Source organism: Hoplias malabaricus, chromosome 1, assembly GCF_029633855.1.
Source record: "Hoplias malabaricus isolate fHopMal1 chromosome 1, fHopMal1.hap1, whole genome shotgun sequence".
Classification (NCBI taxonomy): domain Eukaryota; kingdom Metazoa; phylum Chordata; class Actinopteri; order Characiformes; family Erythrinidae; genus Hoplias; species Hoplias malabaricus.
The window spans coordinates 51,051,572-51,065,863 of NC_089800.1; the positions used below are offsets into that span (position 1 = coordinate 51,051,572).

The 14,292-nt window shown below is 38.8% G+C and overlaps 2 protein-coding genes across 5 annotated transcripts in view; both read left to right on the top strand.

Annotated features, from left to right (window-relative positions):
* The first annotated feature begins 310 nt into the window (after positions 1-310).
* Positions 311-4,592, top strand: mrpl44 (mitochondrial ribosomal protein L44). Its single transcript, XM_066680689.1, has 5 exons — positions 311-572; positions 1,563-1,785; positions 2,547-2,792; positions 3,082-3,260; positions 3,712-4,592. The coding sequence occupies exons 1-5, from the start codon at positions 400-402 to the stop codon at positions 3,887-3,889; spliced, it is 999 nt and encodes a 332-aa protein (XP_066536786.1). The 5' UTR covers positions 311-399; the 3' UTR covers positions 3,890-4,592.
* Positions 4,593-6,938: 2,346 nt separating this feature from the next.
* agfg1a (ArfGAP with FG repeats 1a) overlaps positions 6,939-14,292 on the top strand; it is a 35,297-nt gene continuing 27,943 nt past the window's right edge. The window contains exon 1 of one of the 4 annotated variants that reach the window (XM_066666405.1): positions 6,939-7,309. In XM_066666405.1, the coding sequence (XP_066522502.1) occupies positions 7,143-7,309 (167 nt within the window). In that variant the 5' untranslated portion in view covers positions 6,939-7,142. The remainder of the gene's footprint in view (positions 7,310-14,292) is intronic. The other 3 variants (XM_066666386.1, XM_066666378.1, XM_066666396.1) reach the window with 3 other exon arrangements.

A 14,292-nucleotide genomic window follows, 5' to 3' on the forward strand; every position in this document is an offset into this window, starting at 1 on the left:
TTTGACTTGCAGAAATTTCGTCATTTTGTAAACCTTTTTCTTTGCTCTGATAGAGTAGAAATGTTTAGCATACTTTAATAAAGTTAGCATATGAGAGTGTGGTGCCATTCATGTTTTTTTTCTGGCACATTTAATGTTTTGCCCCAGTGGTTGACCTCTCGATTAAGTTATGAAAGGGTTTGGTTAGATATATGAATTTGGTTTAGGGCAACAATTAAGCCAAGAATTTAAAATTTGGTGGCTTGACTACAAAATGGCGGGGTCCCGTTATAGGACACTAAGTAGTGAGTAGGGTTCGAGGAGCAGTAATTTGAGGCGCTCCACTGTTCCTCTTCAGTCCTCTGAGCAGGCTGGGGTCGCTGTAGTGATACTCCCGTGTTTTTTCTCTGGAGGTGAAAGATGGCAGCGTGCTGGACGCTAATGAACCGCAGTGCGCTGCTGCTTGGTTCTCGAAATCTTTACAGAAATGTCCTCTTCACTCAGAGCAGGGAGAAAAAGAGGTGGATGAAGGCGTACACTCTCATTATGGCGAGAAAGAAAAAGATTGAGGGAGAACCGGCGCCAACACCACGGTACGTTCAGCTCAGGAGCAGTGTCAGAGCTGAAGGATCAGTCAAGGCCGTTTGGATAGACGTTTATAATAGAATTCATAAAAATGTTATAAATATTTTTAGACGCAAACTGCATTAGCATCTTCTTAAAAATGAAAAGCTAGGGCTTATTACAAATTTTCAGTCCATCTTAAATGGTTCAGAAGTTACTATCGACCCCTTGTTATTTATGCTTACTGTAACTGCTGCACAATTTCAAATTAAAAGTCACTTTGAGCTTCGCTTATATGGCAAATTATGCTAAATGAGCGGGGTTTTTAAATGATAATGAAAACATAACATTATAAAAGAAGACCCGAACGGAGAATATTTTGTTGCAGTGTGAATATTAACATATATATATATATATATGTGTGTGTGTGTGTGTGTGTATACACGCAGCTATCATATTCATTTTATATTTAATCTGTAATTTGCTCATATTTTTATAACCTTTCATTACACATCCGCTTTTTCATATTCTACTTTTTACACTTTACATAACTTTTAGCCTGTACCTAACAGATGTCTTGTGTAACTCACTCTCAGTTTTATTGTTACCCAGTTTCGTTGTATTTTATATTATCTTGTTTATTGTCTAGGTAGCAAGCTAATGCGTATTTAGCCTAGCAAATATGACCTTTTCCCCATGCCCCCCGTCCCATTTCCACTCTTCAAATAAGGCTTTTAAAACTTGTTCACTCTGCTCCAAACATACTCTTACACAAAAAAAAGCCAGTTCCTCTGTTAGGTTTTGTGACATCACAACATGTTTACATCTCTATTCTTTTTTGGTCCTTAAGTTTTGCCCCACCCATTCACACCGTGTTATAAAGAGTGTTTCATGATGGAAAGAAGAGTTCATTTACATATGTTATTCTTAAAGTCAGACTGACATTTAAGTTACTCTTCGCACTGCTGGTCCCTGTTTAATCTGTTCTTTGACTGAGTGAGTGTTCCTCCCCTCTCCAGGTCTCAGCAGCCTAACTGGGATTACCATGCTGAGGTTGAAGCTTTCAGTGCACGGCTGAAGGAGAGTTTCTCCCTGGAGCTGTTGAAGACTGCATTTGTGAACCCCTGTTACCTGTGCAGTGAGGAGGAGAGGCGACGGACCCTGGGCCTGGACTGCAACGCTGCAGCACTCAACCTCAGAGACAATACTGAGCTCAGAGAACACGGCCAGCAGTTCACACTGGTGAGAACAACTTATTCTTGGATTCACAATGGGTCTAGGTTATAAAGAAGGAAATGTATGAGTTCCCTGAGTCACCAGCACTTCTAGGCGGTCTGAAAATGTGATTATATACTGCCATTCATATTCTTGGGGATACCCATCTTTTTAAAACCATGTAAGGTGTTTTTATTTGGTTTGAAGTTAATTAAAAGAACAAACAGAAAGCTATTTAGCTACAAGATAAACAACCCCAAAAAATTATACCCACGTGATGTGATGATACATATTTTAAAGGATGTTATTTTTAGAGCCAAAAAAAAGCAGACATTATTCTTGAAAATGATTACAATTTTAATATTTCTTCTATATATTGAAACTGAAAGAGCTGAATCATATTGTTTAAAACAACCCTAGACAGTATTGTTACCATATAATTACAATTTCAAAATCATTGTGATGCTCCACAGAGCAGTTACAGGGCTCAGCACTGCAGAAACTGTTCTATGTAACTTTTGGAGGAGGTTAGAAATGTGGATTTGCCATAAAATCATTCAGTCTAATGAACTTTTTCTAAATTTTATGTTTATCAGATAGTGAAATGGCCCTTTTTTTTTAAGAATGACTGAGCTGTGAAAACTGTAACTTTTCGTTGGTTTATTTAAGACTGATGCCTAATGCAGGGGCTATGTATTACAGGCAGGTTGTCCCATTCCCACTTGGCTCTAATTCCAGTTTTCATATTCCTCAATTACCTATGAGTATCTAAACACTTTAATCCACAGGGATTCCTCAAGGACTGGTGCAAGAGCAACTTCCCTAGCTTACCCGAGGCAGGTGTGGAAGCCATAGTGGGTTACCTAACAGAACCTAAGCTTATGTGTCACGTGGCCCGGAACCTGGCAGTGGAGGACCTGGCGATGACTGGCAAGTTTCCAGTTCCTGAGGACATCCTTCAGGGAACGTTCTTCGCCGTGATTGGAGCTCTGGAGCAGAGCAGTGGGGCTGAGAGAGCAGGGCTGTTTGTCAGGGTAAGCTCCGCCGCCGTCCCCACGTTACACGCCAAAAATACTTTTATAATCTGTCACAGATATTGTTATGTTATCATAAACCAGGTGTCAGTATGTAGTATATGTCATTTATATTACACAGTATTCATTGTTTAATACAGAACTGCTGAATAATTACTGTTATTTACACCACTATATGGGGATCCTGTTAATCTGTAAAAAAAAGCAAGAAAAGTGCAGATTTATTTAATTTATTTACTACTCCTCTGAAAGGAGCTCCTATGAATAAGCTATGAATGTGTTTACGTAGGATTTCCTAGTGACGCAGCTGATTGGGAAGGATCTGTTCGATATGTGGAAGGTGGTGAACCCTATGGGGCTGCTGGTGGAGGAGCTGAACCGCAGAGGAGTGGCCCTCCCCGAGCCCCGGCTCATCCAGTCCGCCGGGGCCAGCACTGTCCTTCCGCTGTACTTCGTTGGTTTATACAGGTATGAGGGTGGTGGAACACTAAGGTTAGAGAGAATGAAAGCGCTTTAAAATTTGGCATTGAAATGTATTTTGCAGCAATTCACAGGCCACACTGAATGACTCTGTACACCCCAGTTCCCTGTTAAAGCTGCAGCACATAAACACAGCTTGTGTTATGTGATCTGCAGTCAGTTGTGATCTTGGATGATCGGGCTTTATTGTAATATGCTACTGTTTAGCTTTTTTAGATTTACTTTTTATCTTGTTGGCCAGATATAATTAGCAAATAAGATTTCTGGAGAGATGAGGATTTTATTTTATAAATACATATGCTGTCTTGTTATATTGACAAGTCTGCAAAAAAAATAAAAACAATATGGGCAACAAAGGCATATCAAGAGTTCATATTTCATGTGTTAGCAAGCAAAAAAAAAAAGTTCCTGATGTATCTACCTCTGTGTTTGTGGCCAGTGATCGGAGGCTGCTGGCTCACGGCCCTGGTGAGACTGTGCTGGCTGCCGAGGAGGAGGCGGCACGTGTGGCTCTGAGGAAACTTTTCGGCTATACGGAAAACCGCAGACCCTTGGACTTCTCCACACCTAAAGAGCAGCCTCAGAAATTAGCGTCCAGAGCAGTCACCAGTGGATAAATCGCACTCTGGTTACTTCCACCTTCTCTGTTCACAGGGCAGCTGCGACTACTTCCCAGAGAGAGGAGTTTGACTTGCAAGACCATGTGCAAATGTCCAGTCTCTGTCCTTGTTTCACACATCTTTCTTAATTTCACTGTCAAAGACATTGAAGACTCAGCTGAAAGCGCAAAACATCTGGACAAAATGTTTCAACAGGCTCCTGCTCCACTTCAGCTCATCTAACACCACTTAAGCTTGTTTTATTTGGTAATGGCTGTACTTGGTTTTAAACTCTAGAGCAGAGAAGAGACAGTTTGGTTCTGAAAAGAGAATGGATTAAGTTCAGAGCAGTATCTGAAGAGGGAGAAGTTTCTGAAATGGAGCTAGGCTGAAGGTTTAACAAAACTGTAAATGGGTTGCAAATTGGTTCCCATTGAAAGTTGGTAAAATATACAAATCCATCCTGAAGCCTATTCTGAAGTCATGCTGTGGAATTTTAGAAACAACAAATGAACATTTGTGTATGGTGTATATAATGAGATGTATGCACTTCTATGTGGAGTTCAGAACAGGTCTGTTGTTAAAGTATTAATTTCCTGGTGAACAGACATAATGGATCCATACGTGGGTCTTCAGTGATGCGTTTTTCTGTTGTCTTCACATAATGTATATTATAAGTGTGTGTGTGTATGCTAAAGTTTAACTGCTGATTAAAAGCTTTTGGTATGACTTATTTTCTCAGAAATCTTCACAAATAATTTAATAATTCACCAATTTCCAGTATAGAATAATTGATAGAAATATTCTGTGAGGAGTCCACAGTTGTGTAAGAGTGAGTGACTGGGTGTGTGAAATGCTCCACAGGAGTGAGTGAATGGGTGAGTGGGTGAAACGGTCCTCAGGAGTGAGTCAAATTGAATTGAGTAGGTCACTCAGCAGGAATCAGGGTTGCCAGATTGTTAAACGCCTATTACCCAAAAAATGAATGATAACTCTCTACCAGTAAAAGTGCAGCAAAATTCAGTACTTAACAGATTTATATCACAAATCTAACATAAATCATTCATAACATTAAAATTACTCCTATGTTTCTACACTCATTGCCCATTTTATTAGCTACTATAGAGGTGCACATTTTAGTTCCACAACTACAGCCTGTAGTCCAAAAGTTGCTCTGCATACTCTGTTAACCCCCAGATTTGGGTGATGGATTATTCTTAGTGCTGCAGGGACAGTGACCTGGTGGTGTTGGAGTTAGCGTATGTTGCATTGGTACACATGGATCAGACAAAGCACTGTTTCAATGAGCCAATGAAACAAGGTTGTTTTAAAGGTTTGGCTACAAACAAATTATAGCTAACTATAATTTTTGCCTTTTTTATAAATCATATTTCAGAAATGTATCTCTCTTTGTGGAGGTTTAGTTTACTACATCATTTGAATACAACAGCTGTCCTTCACACTGAATTTTTTATAATGAATGGACCAATAGAAATGCTCACATTACTTGGAATGAAATTGACTTCTATGGAAAGTTTAAGTTTTTTCCCTCTCCTAAAATGTTACTAAACTGCATAAGCGGTTACAGACAATCAATAAATTAATGTTTTTCTTTGGATAGTGATGATATTTAAATTCTTTTTTTCATTTCTTTTTTTCTGTCAAAACCATTGATTCCTGTTTCCTGCCATTTGTTTGATTGTGCATTTTCTACTTTCAAGACATACTGCTTTCAGTTTTCTACCATAAAACTCCAGGGTCCTGGAGGTTGTGGGTTCGATTCCCGCTCCGGGTGACTGTCTGTGAGGAGTTGGTGTTTCCTCCGGGTTGGTGTTTCCTCCGGGTGCTCCGGTTTCCTCCCACAGTCCAAAAACACACGTTGCAGGTGGATTGGCGACGTGTGAGTGTGTGTGTGTCTGTGTTGCCCTGTGAAGGACTGGCGTCCCCTCCAGGGTGTATTCCTGCCTTGCGCCCAATGATTCCAGGTAGGCTCTGAACCCCCCGCGACCCTAAATTGGATAAGCGGTTACAGATAATGGATGGATGGATGTAAAATCTGTAAGCCCTCTGTTTTAACTGCAGACTAATTTGCATATTTACACCTATGCAAAGTATTCTTTTTAGAAATTCAAATTACGGATGCCTGCATGATTACATAATTATTACCTTAACACAGAGTGACATTTTGGTCTACTTGTTCTTGAAAAGAAAATTAATAAAAAAAAATTCAACTTTATTTGTCTGAGGAATTATTAAAACATCCCAATCTGGCAACACAGTTTGGGATACAACTCAGGACGCTGGCGCTGCTGGGCAGCGGTCGCAGAGCGAGAGCGCCCCCTATTGACTATTTTCAGGGTGTGTTCCAAATGCCTATATACTTGGCGAAGTGTGTACTACGTCTGTCGTAACCTAATGGCTTCTTTGTCTAAACAGGGCATAAACATCTAACAAATACTAATCTCGATTTTAGACTCGTTTGTAATGATTTGTTGGACATATAAGTCAATAAGATTTAAGGACACTTAGATTATAAACAAAGCTAGATTTTGAGAATATATGTTATTTTTAGAATACAGTGTAAATGTTTTGAGAATAAAGTCTTAATATATTGATTATAAAGTTGCAAAAATAGGAAGGGAAATGGTAATTTAGTTTAATGTTGTATTTAAAATTAGGAGAAAAGTGGCATTATTCCAGAAAAGTTGCAGCATTAACCCATAAAAATCTGGTGCTAATGTGCCAAGAGATTGTTAATTTGTAATATTTCTACCTAAATACGTATAACTGAATCTATGCCATTCTTCTCATAATGATTCGTAATATTATGATTTTACTCTCATTAAATAATTCCATTATTCCCAAAGCAAATTACAACTTTAGATATTGAATTCTTGAAATGTAATATTTAGCTCTATATAAACTTTCCTCTAAAAGTTATATAGTGCGGTTTCTGCAGTGCCGAGCCCTGAGTAGCAATGACAAAGGATCTATTCTCCCTATTACAAGTAAGGGTAGGTGTTCTAGGCAACGTGTGTTATGTAGGCAGTGATGAATAAGGAACGATTTGGGACGCGCCCCTCTCTCACTGTTCCTCCCTCTGTGGAAGCGGGAGGCGGCTCTGAGTAAACTCCTTCGCCGGCGCCCCGTGCTCTTCCCCGGTCAGACAGAGTCGCTCCACTCACGGAGAAAGTAACTGTAGCGTTCCTTTTAAGGTTTGGTTTTTATTCGTTTTGTTCCCCCTTTGTATCAGCTGTCGCGACACCCTGTCATGGCGGCAAGCGCCAAGAGAAAACAAGAGGAGAAGCACCTAAAGATGCTGCGGGAGATGACGAGTTTAGCGCCGAACCGCAAGTGTTTCGACTGCGACCAGCGCGGCCCGACCTACGCCAACATGACGCTGGGCTCCTTCGTCTGCACCTCATGCTCCGGCATCCTGTGAGTAAGCGGCTGACATTGGAGTTCATGCTCCTTTTTACATCTTATTCGTTCCACCTTAAATAGGGCAGTAGAACACCCCTGCGCTGTACTAACGTTATTGTTTTATAAGTTCTACTAGCCTCGAACTTTTCTTATTCCAGTTTTTCGTTCCACCTTAAATGTTCATTTAAGCACACTTTTTAAGGCCAGATAACGGCTTTTAAGAAGTTGGTTCCTTAAGTGAATCTTAAGCTCCACATTAAATGATGTAGCAGTTACATTCTGGACTGTTTCACTGAGGTTGCACTTTTTTATAGGTCTTTTGAATCAATGACACACTCCGCCTATTGTTTTATTCCCAGAATGGTTTTAATTATAAGACAAGATTAAAAAGTTTTACGCTTATTTTCGTATAGTTATTATTCAACCTTAGGTCAAGACTTCTTGCACTCCAACAGCTTTTACTGAATGTAGCACTGAAGTTGATTATGCGTTATTGTTTATATGATTTCTCTCTAATAATGTAATCGAGGTTGAACTTGAACGTTACGTTCCACCTTAAGTAGTGCAACAGTTGAATTCTGCATCCCTTAAGGTGGAATAAAGAATTTGGAGTGGAAGATGGCGCATTTGGAGCAAACGTGTGTTTATTAATGACATTTTAAGGGCTTTAGACTAATCCAAGTTACTTTTTTTTGTTGATGTGAGCCGAGTTAGTCAGCTTTTAGGGACGTGTTTTTCTTCACGTTTTAAGGTGGAGCGGAGTGGTAGGAGTTCATATCGGGTAGTTAGCTAACTCAGCTAATTACGGAGCTGAAGTTTATTCGCTAGCTTTTTACACGATTTTTGATCCACCTTAAGCGGTGTAACAGTTACATTCTTGCGCCCAGGCGCCATTTAAGGTGGAATTGAAAATTAGTATAAGAAGCTAAGCTCAGCTTCGTGGCCGGAGGCTAAAATACAGATTCCACCGTTAACTATCGCTCTGTGTAGCGATAGCGGGAATGTGTTTGAGTGTACTTTTGCCTTAATGACAGTGTTAAAGTAAAATTAACGCTACTTATATAATCAGGGTGTAGTTTGAAACCTAGGCGGTTAGCAGGCTAAGTTAATATGTGCTAGCCGACTCGTAAAGGAAAACCGTTAGCCGGTTAGCATACACAGCGTTCAGGGAATTCGCCAGAGACCAATTTGGGCGTGTGCACGGAACCAGAGAGCGCCTGTATCACCAGAGAAATACCAGCTTTAATCTATTCAGAGATATACCAGCTCTGATATTATTAACAAAACATACCAGCTTTAATCTCACCAGAGAAATGGCAGCTCTCCTATTACCAAAGAAATATAGATGCCTCTATCTATCTAATAAATATATATATATATATATATAAAAGCACATATATCCCCACACAAATACCAGTTCTACTATCAGTAAATAGTAACAGAGCTAGTATCACCAGAAATATACCTGCTCCAGTATTACCAGAAAAACACAAGCTTAAATATAACAAGAATTATACCGGCTGCTGGTCCTGTCAGAGTAATTACATTATAGACTTATCGTACAGTATATGAGCATTTCCTCAGAAATTGTTTTTTCCAGTGTTTATTGTTTGTGTTTACAAAAGAATAATTGTCTCAAGTATTTTAGCCTTTTGTTTTGTGTTATTTTAATTGCTCTTTAATGGGGTGTAATTGCATTATATTGTTATTATCAGTACACCAGTGGCATAAAATGGTCTTAAAACGAGAATAATATCGTTTGTCACAAGTATTTCTGTGGCAATTTATCGATCACAAAATACATGCTGGTTTTCACAGGCCTTCCAGCTGCCAACAAGGCCTATTATACACTGCCCACAAAATCATGTGTACTGTGGGTTTCAGGAAGCTCAGATCTCATCTGCTTACACTGGAGATGATTTTTGGTGAATTTTTAGGAGTTTGGGAATCCAGTCAAAAACTATCCAAACTCAGAACACATGTTATTGTCAGGTATACAAAGGTTTTGTGTGTTATGGTCACTCATACATGTCTGTTTTGATGTAGTTTGTAGTTAAAGGGCCAGTTTAATGAAAAATTAATTTAACATTTTTCTAAGATGTAAAATGTTCAAAGATTAAAGCTTTTATATGCTAATTTTACAGTTGATATGAAGATTAATTGACACTTAAATGGGAGTCTTATTCTAGAGTAAAAGCAGAGTTTTTTTTTTTTTTTTTTTTTAAATGGAGCATAATTAGAGCGGCCAGTCAGATGTTTTATTTACACATTTGTTTTAACAGGTATGGGAGGTTTAAAAAGTAATTATGACATTTTGTACATAAAGGCTAAAGCTAAAAAATTTGTACATAGACCTCAAGGAAGTCTATAAAACACAAGAGTCCTTTAACATTGTGCCTGTGATACTCTGCTGCCATTGCATAATTAGGCATCTGTTAAGGACAGGGATTTAGAATTAGTTTTGGTTATTTCTTTCAAGCACAGATCTAAATTGGAACACAACACATTCAGGCTATTTAAGGGAACCACTTTTGAGATGCTCTAGAAGTGGGGTGTACATTCGTATGTGGTGGCCTCTGCTAAATTGAAAGACGAAAGGCTGCAGTTTCCTGAGAATGAAACGGTTAGATCCCCCGCCCCCTCCGAAAGCTGCTCAATTGTAAAGGTGTTCAGGAAATGTACTTTAAATGTCCTTGGCCTAGTCCTGGACTAAATGCTCCTTTCAAATGGAAAGTCACCTGTCAAAATAATGTGTATTGCAGGACTAGGCTTAAAAAGAGGTTTATTTCATAAGCTTCCAGCTGCAAGTCAATTTCTCACTGTGTCTTTTTTGAACCTGTTTGACAGGTTTTGTCTTTGTATTTTTTTATTTACATTTTTTTGGCTTTGATTTCTTTTTTTGTTTATGTTATTTATTTATTATTATTATTATTATTTTACCTAATGAAATAAATTTGGGCTGAAGCACTAATTCCAAGTTCGGTGTGAATGGGTGAATTAACCTGATAGGATGCAGACAGATAGGTAAATGTATTGGGCTGTGGGACTTTATAAACACTAAGAACAATTAAAACGTGGTCTATTTATGCAGCTTACTGTTCTGATAGCTTTCAGTAAAGCTAAAGTGCTTTTTACCAAAAGAAACAGAAATAAATATTTGTCTAGAGTTGTTCTTGTTTTTATTTAATTTCTAATGCTTGAATTTCCCAGGTTTTCTATCTTGAGTTGTAGTGTCCGCTGGGTTTTTCTTTCTTTTTTTTATTTATTTATTTTTTTTTTTTTAATATATTATTGAGTGTTTATTTGTCCACTATCCAGAGGTTATTAGCCATTCAACACTATTTGAACTCTAGAATTATCCATGCTCTGTAATCCTGTCACTTACTGGAAATGCAGAACTCGTTTACTACTCATATTTGAGTCTGAACTTATACAAATTTTATCTGCCTGCGAGCAAAAAACACACTGGATGCATTAGCGTGATAGATGGCAACAGATAAGTAGAGATGTTCAGCGGCCTTCACCTTCTGACAAAGAGAGCCTGTAGTTTTAGGTTGGTCCTTCTACATGCTGTTTTAGAGCGAGAAAAAAAATATGATCAATGCACATGAATGAATAGCCTTTTCCCACCCTTCGGCAAGTAGAAAGCTTTTATCAGTAGGGTGAACTTTACATCAGCTTGGTGTATCCTGGAAGTCCTACTTATAGGATCCCAGTTGTTTGGAAACCCTCGGCTGGATATATTCCACAAATCGACATTTCCACATTGGCCTGATAATTTAAATGCAATCATGCAAGATTCTGGAGAACCACCGTATTTTTCGGACTATAAGGCGCACATATAATCTTATGATTTTTCTCAGAAATCAAAAGTGCACCTTATAGTCCGATGCACCTTATATGTGTACCCACAAATGGCTTAAGCATTACGGCCACCGTAGTCAGGATCCTCACTGAGCGCGGTGATACATACAGCTCTCTGCGCAGGAGCCCCGTGTTTCATTTTTTTATACCGACTACCCCAAAAAATGCCTCCTGTTAAGAGACATGCTTATGATGCAGATTTTAAGCTTAAAGCTATAAGTCATGCAGTAGAGCATGGAAACAGAGCAGCAGCAAGAGAATTCAACATAAATGAATCTATGGTGCATAAGTGGAGGAAACAAGAAGATGCCCTACGCCAGGTAAAGAAGACCAAACTGAGTTTCCGAGGAAACAAAGCAAGATGGCCACATTTGGAGGACAAAATAGAACAGTGGGTTATCGAACAGAGAACCGCAGGTAGAAGCGTCTCCACTGTCTCTATTCGTCTCAAAGCCACCAACCAGAACACATCACTAACATGGATAAGGTCCCCCTCACTTTCGACATCCCCGTAAACCGTACTGTTGAGAAAACAGGGACCAGTACGGTATCTATACGTACCACAGGAAACGAGAAGCCATCTTTCACTGTAGTTCTTGCCTGTCAGGCTAATGGCCAGAAACTACCACCCACGGTCATTTTCAAGAGGAAGACTTTGCCAAAGGAACAGTTTCCTGCTGGTGTCATCATCAAGGCTAACCCAAAGGGCTGGATGGATGAGGAGAAGATGAGTGAGTGGCTGAGGGAGGTCTATGTCAGGAGACCGAATGGCTTTTTTCACAGATCCCCATCCCTATTGGTCTGTGACTCTATGCGCGCCCATGTGACCGATGCTGTCAAAGCCCAAGTGAAGAAAACTAATTCGGAGCTTGCTGTCATTCGGGGTGGATTAACCAAGGAGCTCCAGCCGCTAGATATTGGCATCAACAGGTCTTTTAAAGTTATATTGCGAGCTGCATGGGAGCATTGGATGACAGAAGGTGACCACACATTCACCAACACCGGGAGGCAACGCCGGGCGAGTTATGCCACTATGTGCAAGTGGATCGTGGATGCCTGGGAGAAGGTATCAGTCTCCAGTGTCATCCGAGCTTTCAGGAAGTCTGGAATCATCACTAAAGAGCTAAACATCAGCAACAAGACCGACTCGGATAATGATGAGGGGGACCCGAGCATGCTTGATGCCGAAATCGCCCAACTATTAAACTCTGATACTGAAGATGAAGAGTTTGATGGATTTGTGGTGGAGGAATGAACTGAAAAAGTAAATGTATTGATTTGCAGTTACAACTGAACAAGTTGAGAGTTTTCGTGAAAGAGTTAAATAAAGTTTGAGTTACGGTCTGAGCTTTGTTTTATTTAATGCGCTGCGCCTTATAGTCTGGTGCGCCTCATATATGAACCTAGACTCCTTAGCAGGCCCTTATTGATAATGCGCCTTATAATCCTGTGCGCCTTATAGTCCGAAAAATACGGTACTGTCTGAAATTATAGAGCTATAAGATGTCCCTGTATGGTCAGTGGACCCTATAATATGGACAATGAATGTAGAGACACGGTAGGTCTTATTAATCCAAAATTGGTAATTGTTCAGTTTAGAATGATGTAATTATTTGCAAAGAGAGATATTCAAGTCCTTTCCCATATTTTTATTTTTAGTATTAAATGTCTTTTCTTTTTTCCCGCCAATATTGTGAAATCCTACACTTCCTCCAGTCAAACAATCTGGCCATAACTGGCTACTGGAGATACATTCAGTATTCTAGGAAATGACACTTCCTGTTCATTTATGATTAAATAAATATTATTAATACATGGTATAACCAGGGGCTGTTTGCACAAAGATGGCAGTGTTGTTTATTAAGTTGAGCTACAGTGAAATTTACCTTGTTCAAAGCTGCTCACATATTTCTTTGTTTTCCAAAGTAAATTATTAAATTTACATCCTGTAAAATTGAGTTTTTCTGCTTAATTGGTTGAGCTGCGGAGGAACCTCTGCTTTCGTCCATGTAGAGAAAGCGGAACAAACAAACCGTCTAAAAACTACACTGGGAGAATTAATGGGAACAGACTGTAATGGTCAGTGTTGGTGACATCTGGTCTTGGTAGACATTTCCCAGTATCTTTCCAGATCCCTGGATTCTCAGAGCAAATGCAAGGTTATAGGCCATTTCTTTCATTGTTCCACACATCACGTGAAAGTAAGTAATAGTGATTCTGCAGTTCTGCAGCCAATGCCACAAATTAACATCAGCCACGCACTAAATGCAGGTAAATTTGTACGTGGATGCAGGGTTTTAATCACACTGGTGTAGCTCGTGGAGCAGTCAGTCGGGTTTAATCTCCATATTGTGGCTTGTGTAGTATGGATCATCCAGAGTAAGGTTTAAATCATGGTGGTGGCTTTTCCTATTGCAGTGATACATGAGCTGTGTCCGAAAAGGCTCCATATGCACTATTCTCTATATTATTCACTATGTCGTGCACTATTATAGGGACATGAGTTGAAGAGGTTATTGAACAACTTTAAACACTAACTGGTGGATTTTTACCTATAAAAATGCATTTGAATATGGGTATCCCCATTTGCATTGCATTCTGGAAATGAGTGCATTGAAAATTGTCCACTATGTTTTTGGTCATTGCATTACATTGATATAGGCAAGATTATATCAATAAGAAGTTCTGAATATTAATTTCCCTTAAATGCCCAGTTCTACTCTGTGGTAAATTAAAAAAGGATGTGTCTTTATTCTACAGTAACATTGATATTGTTATAAGAAATGAAAAATTGGCCAGTGAGATGTTTGCATAGCACAGTGCAGTCTTGTACTCGGAGGACTTGTGTGGCTGCAGGTTTTTGTCTTAAGCATTTATTGCCTGTGCTATTGATTAATGTAGACATGGGAACAGTAAGCACTAGAGTAATCTGAGAAGGCATTTCCTTGTTAGTTGCGCACTCATTTATGCCATATCTCATATATATTATACTCATATATATATTATATAATATATTATAATATATTATATTATATGATATATTATACTCATATATATATATATATATATATATATATATATATATATATATATATATATATATATATATATATATATATATATATATTATATAA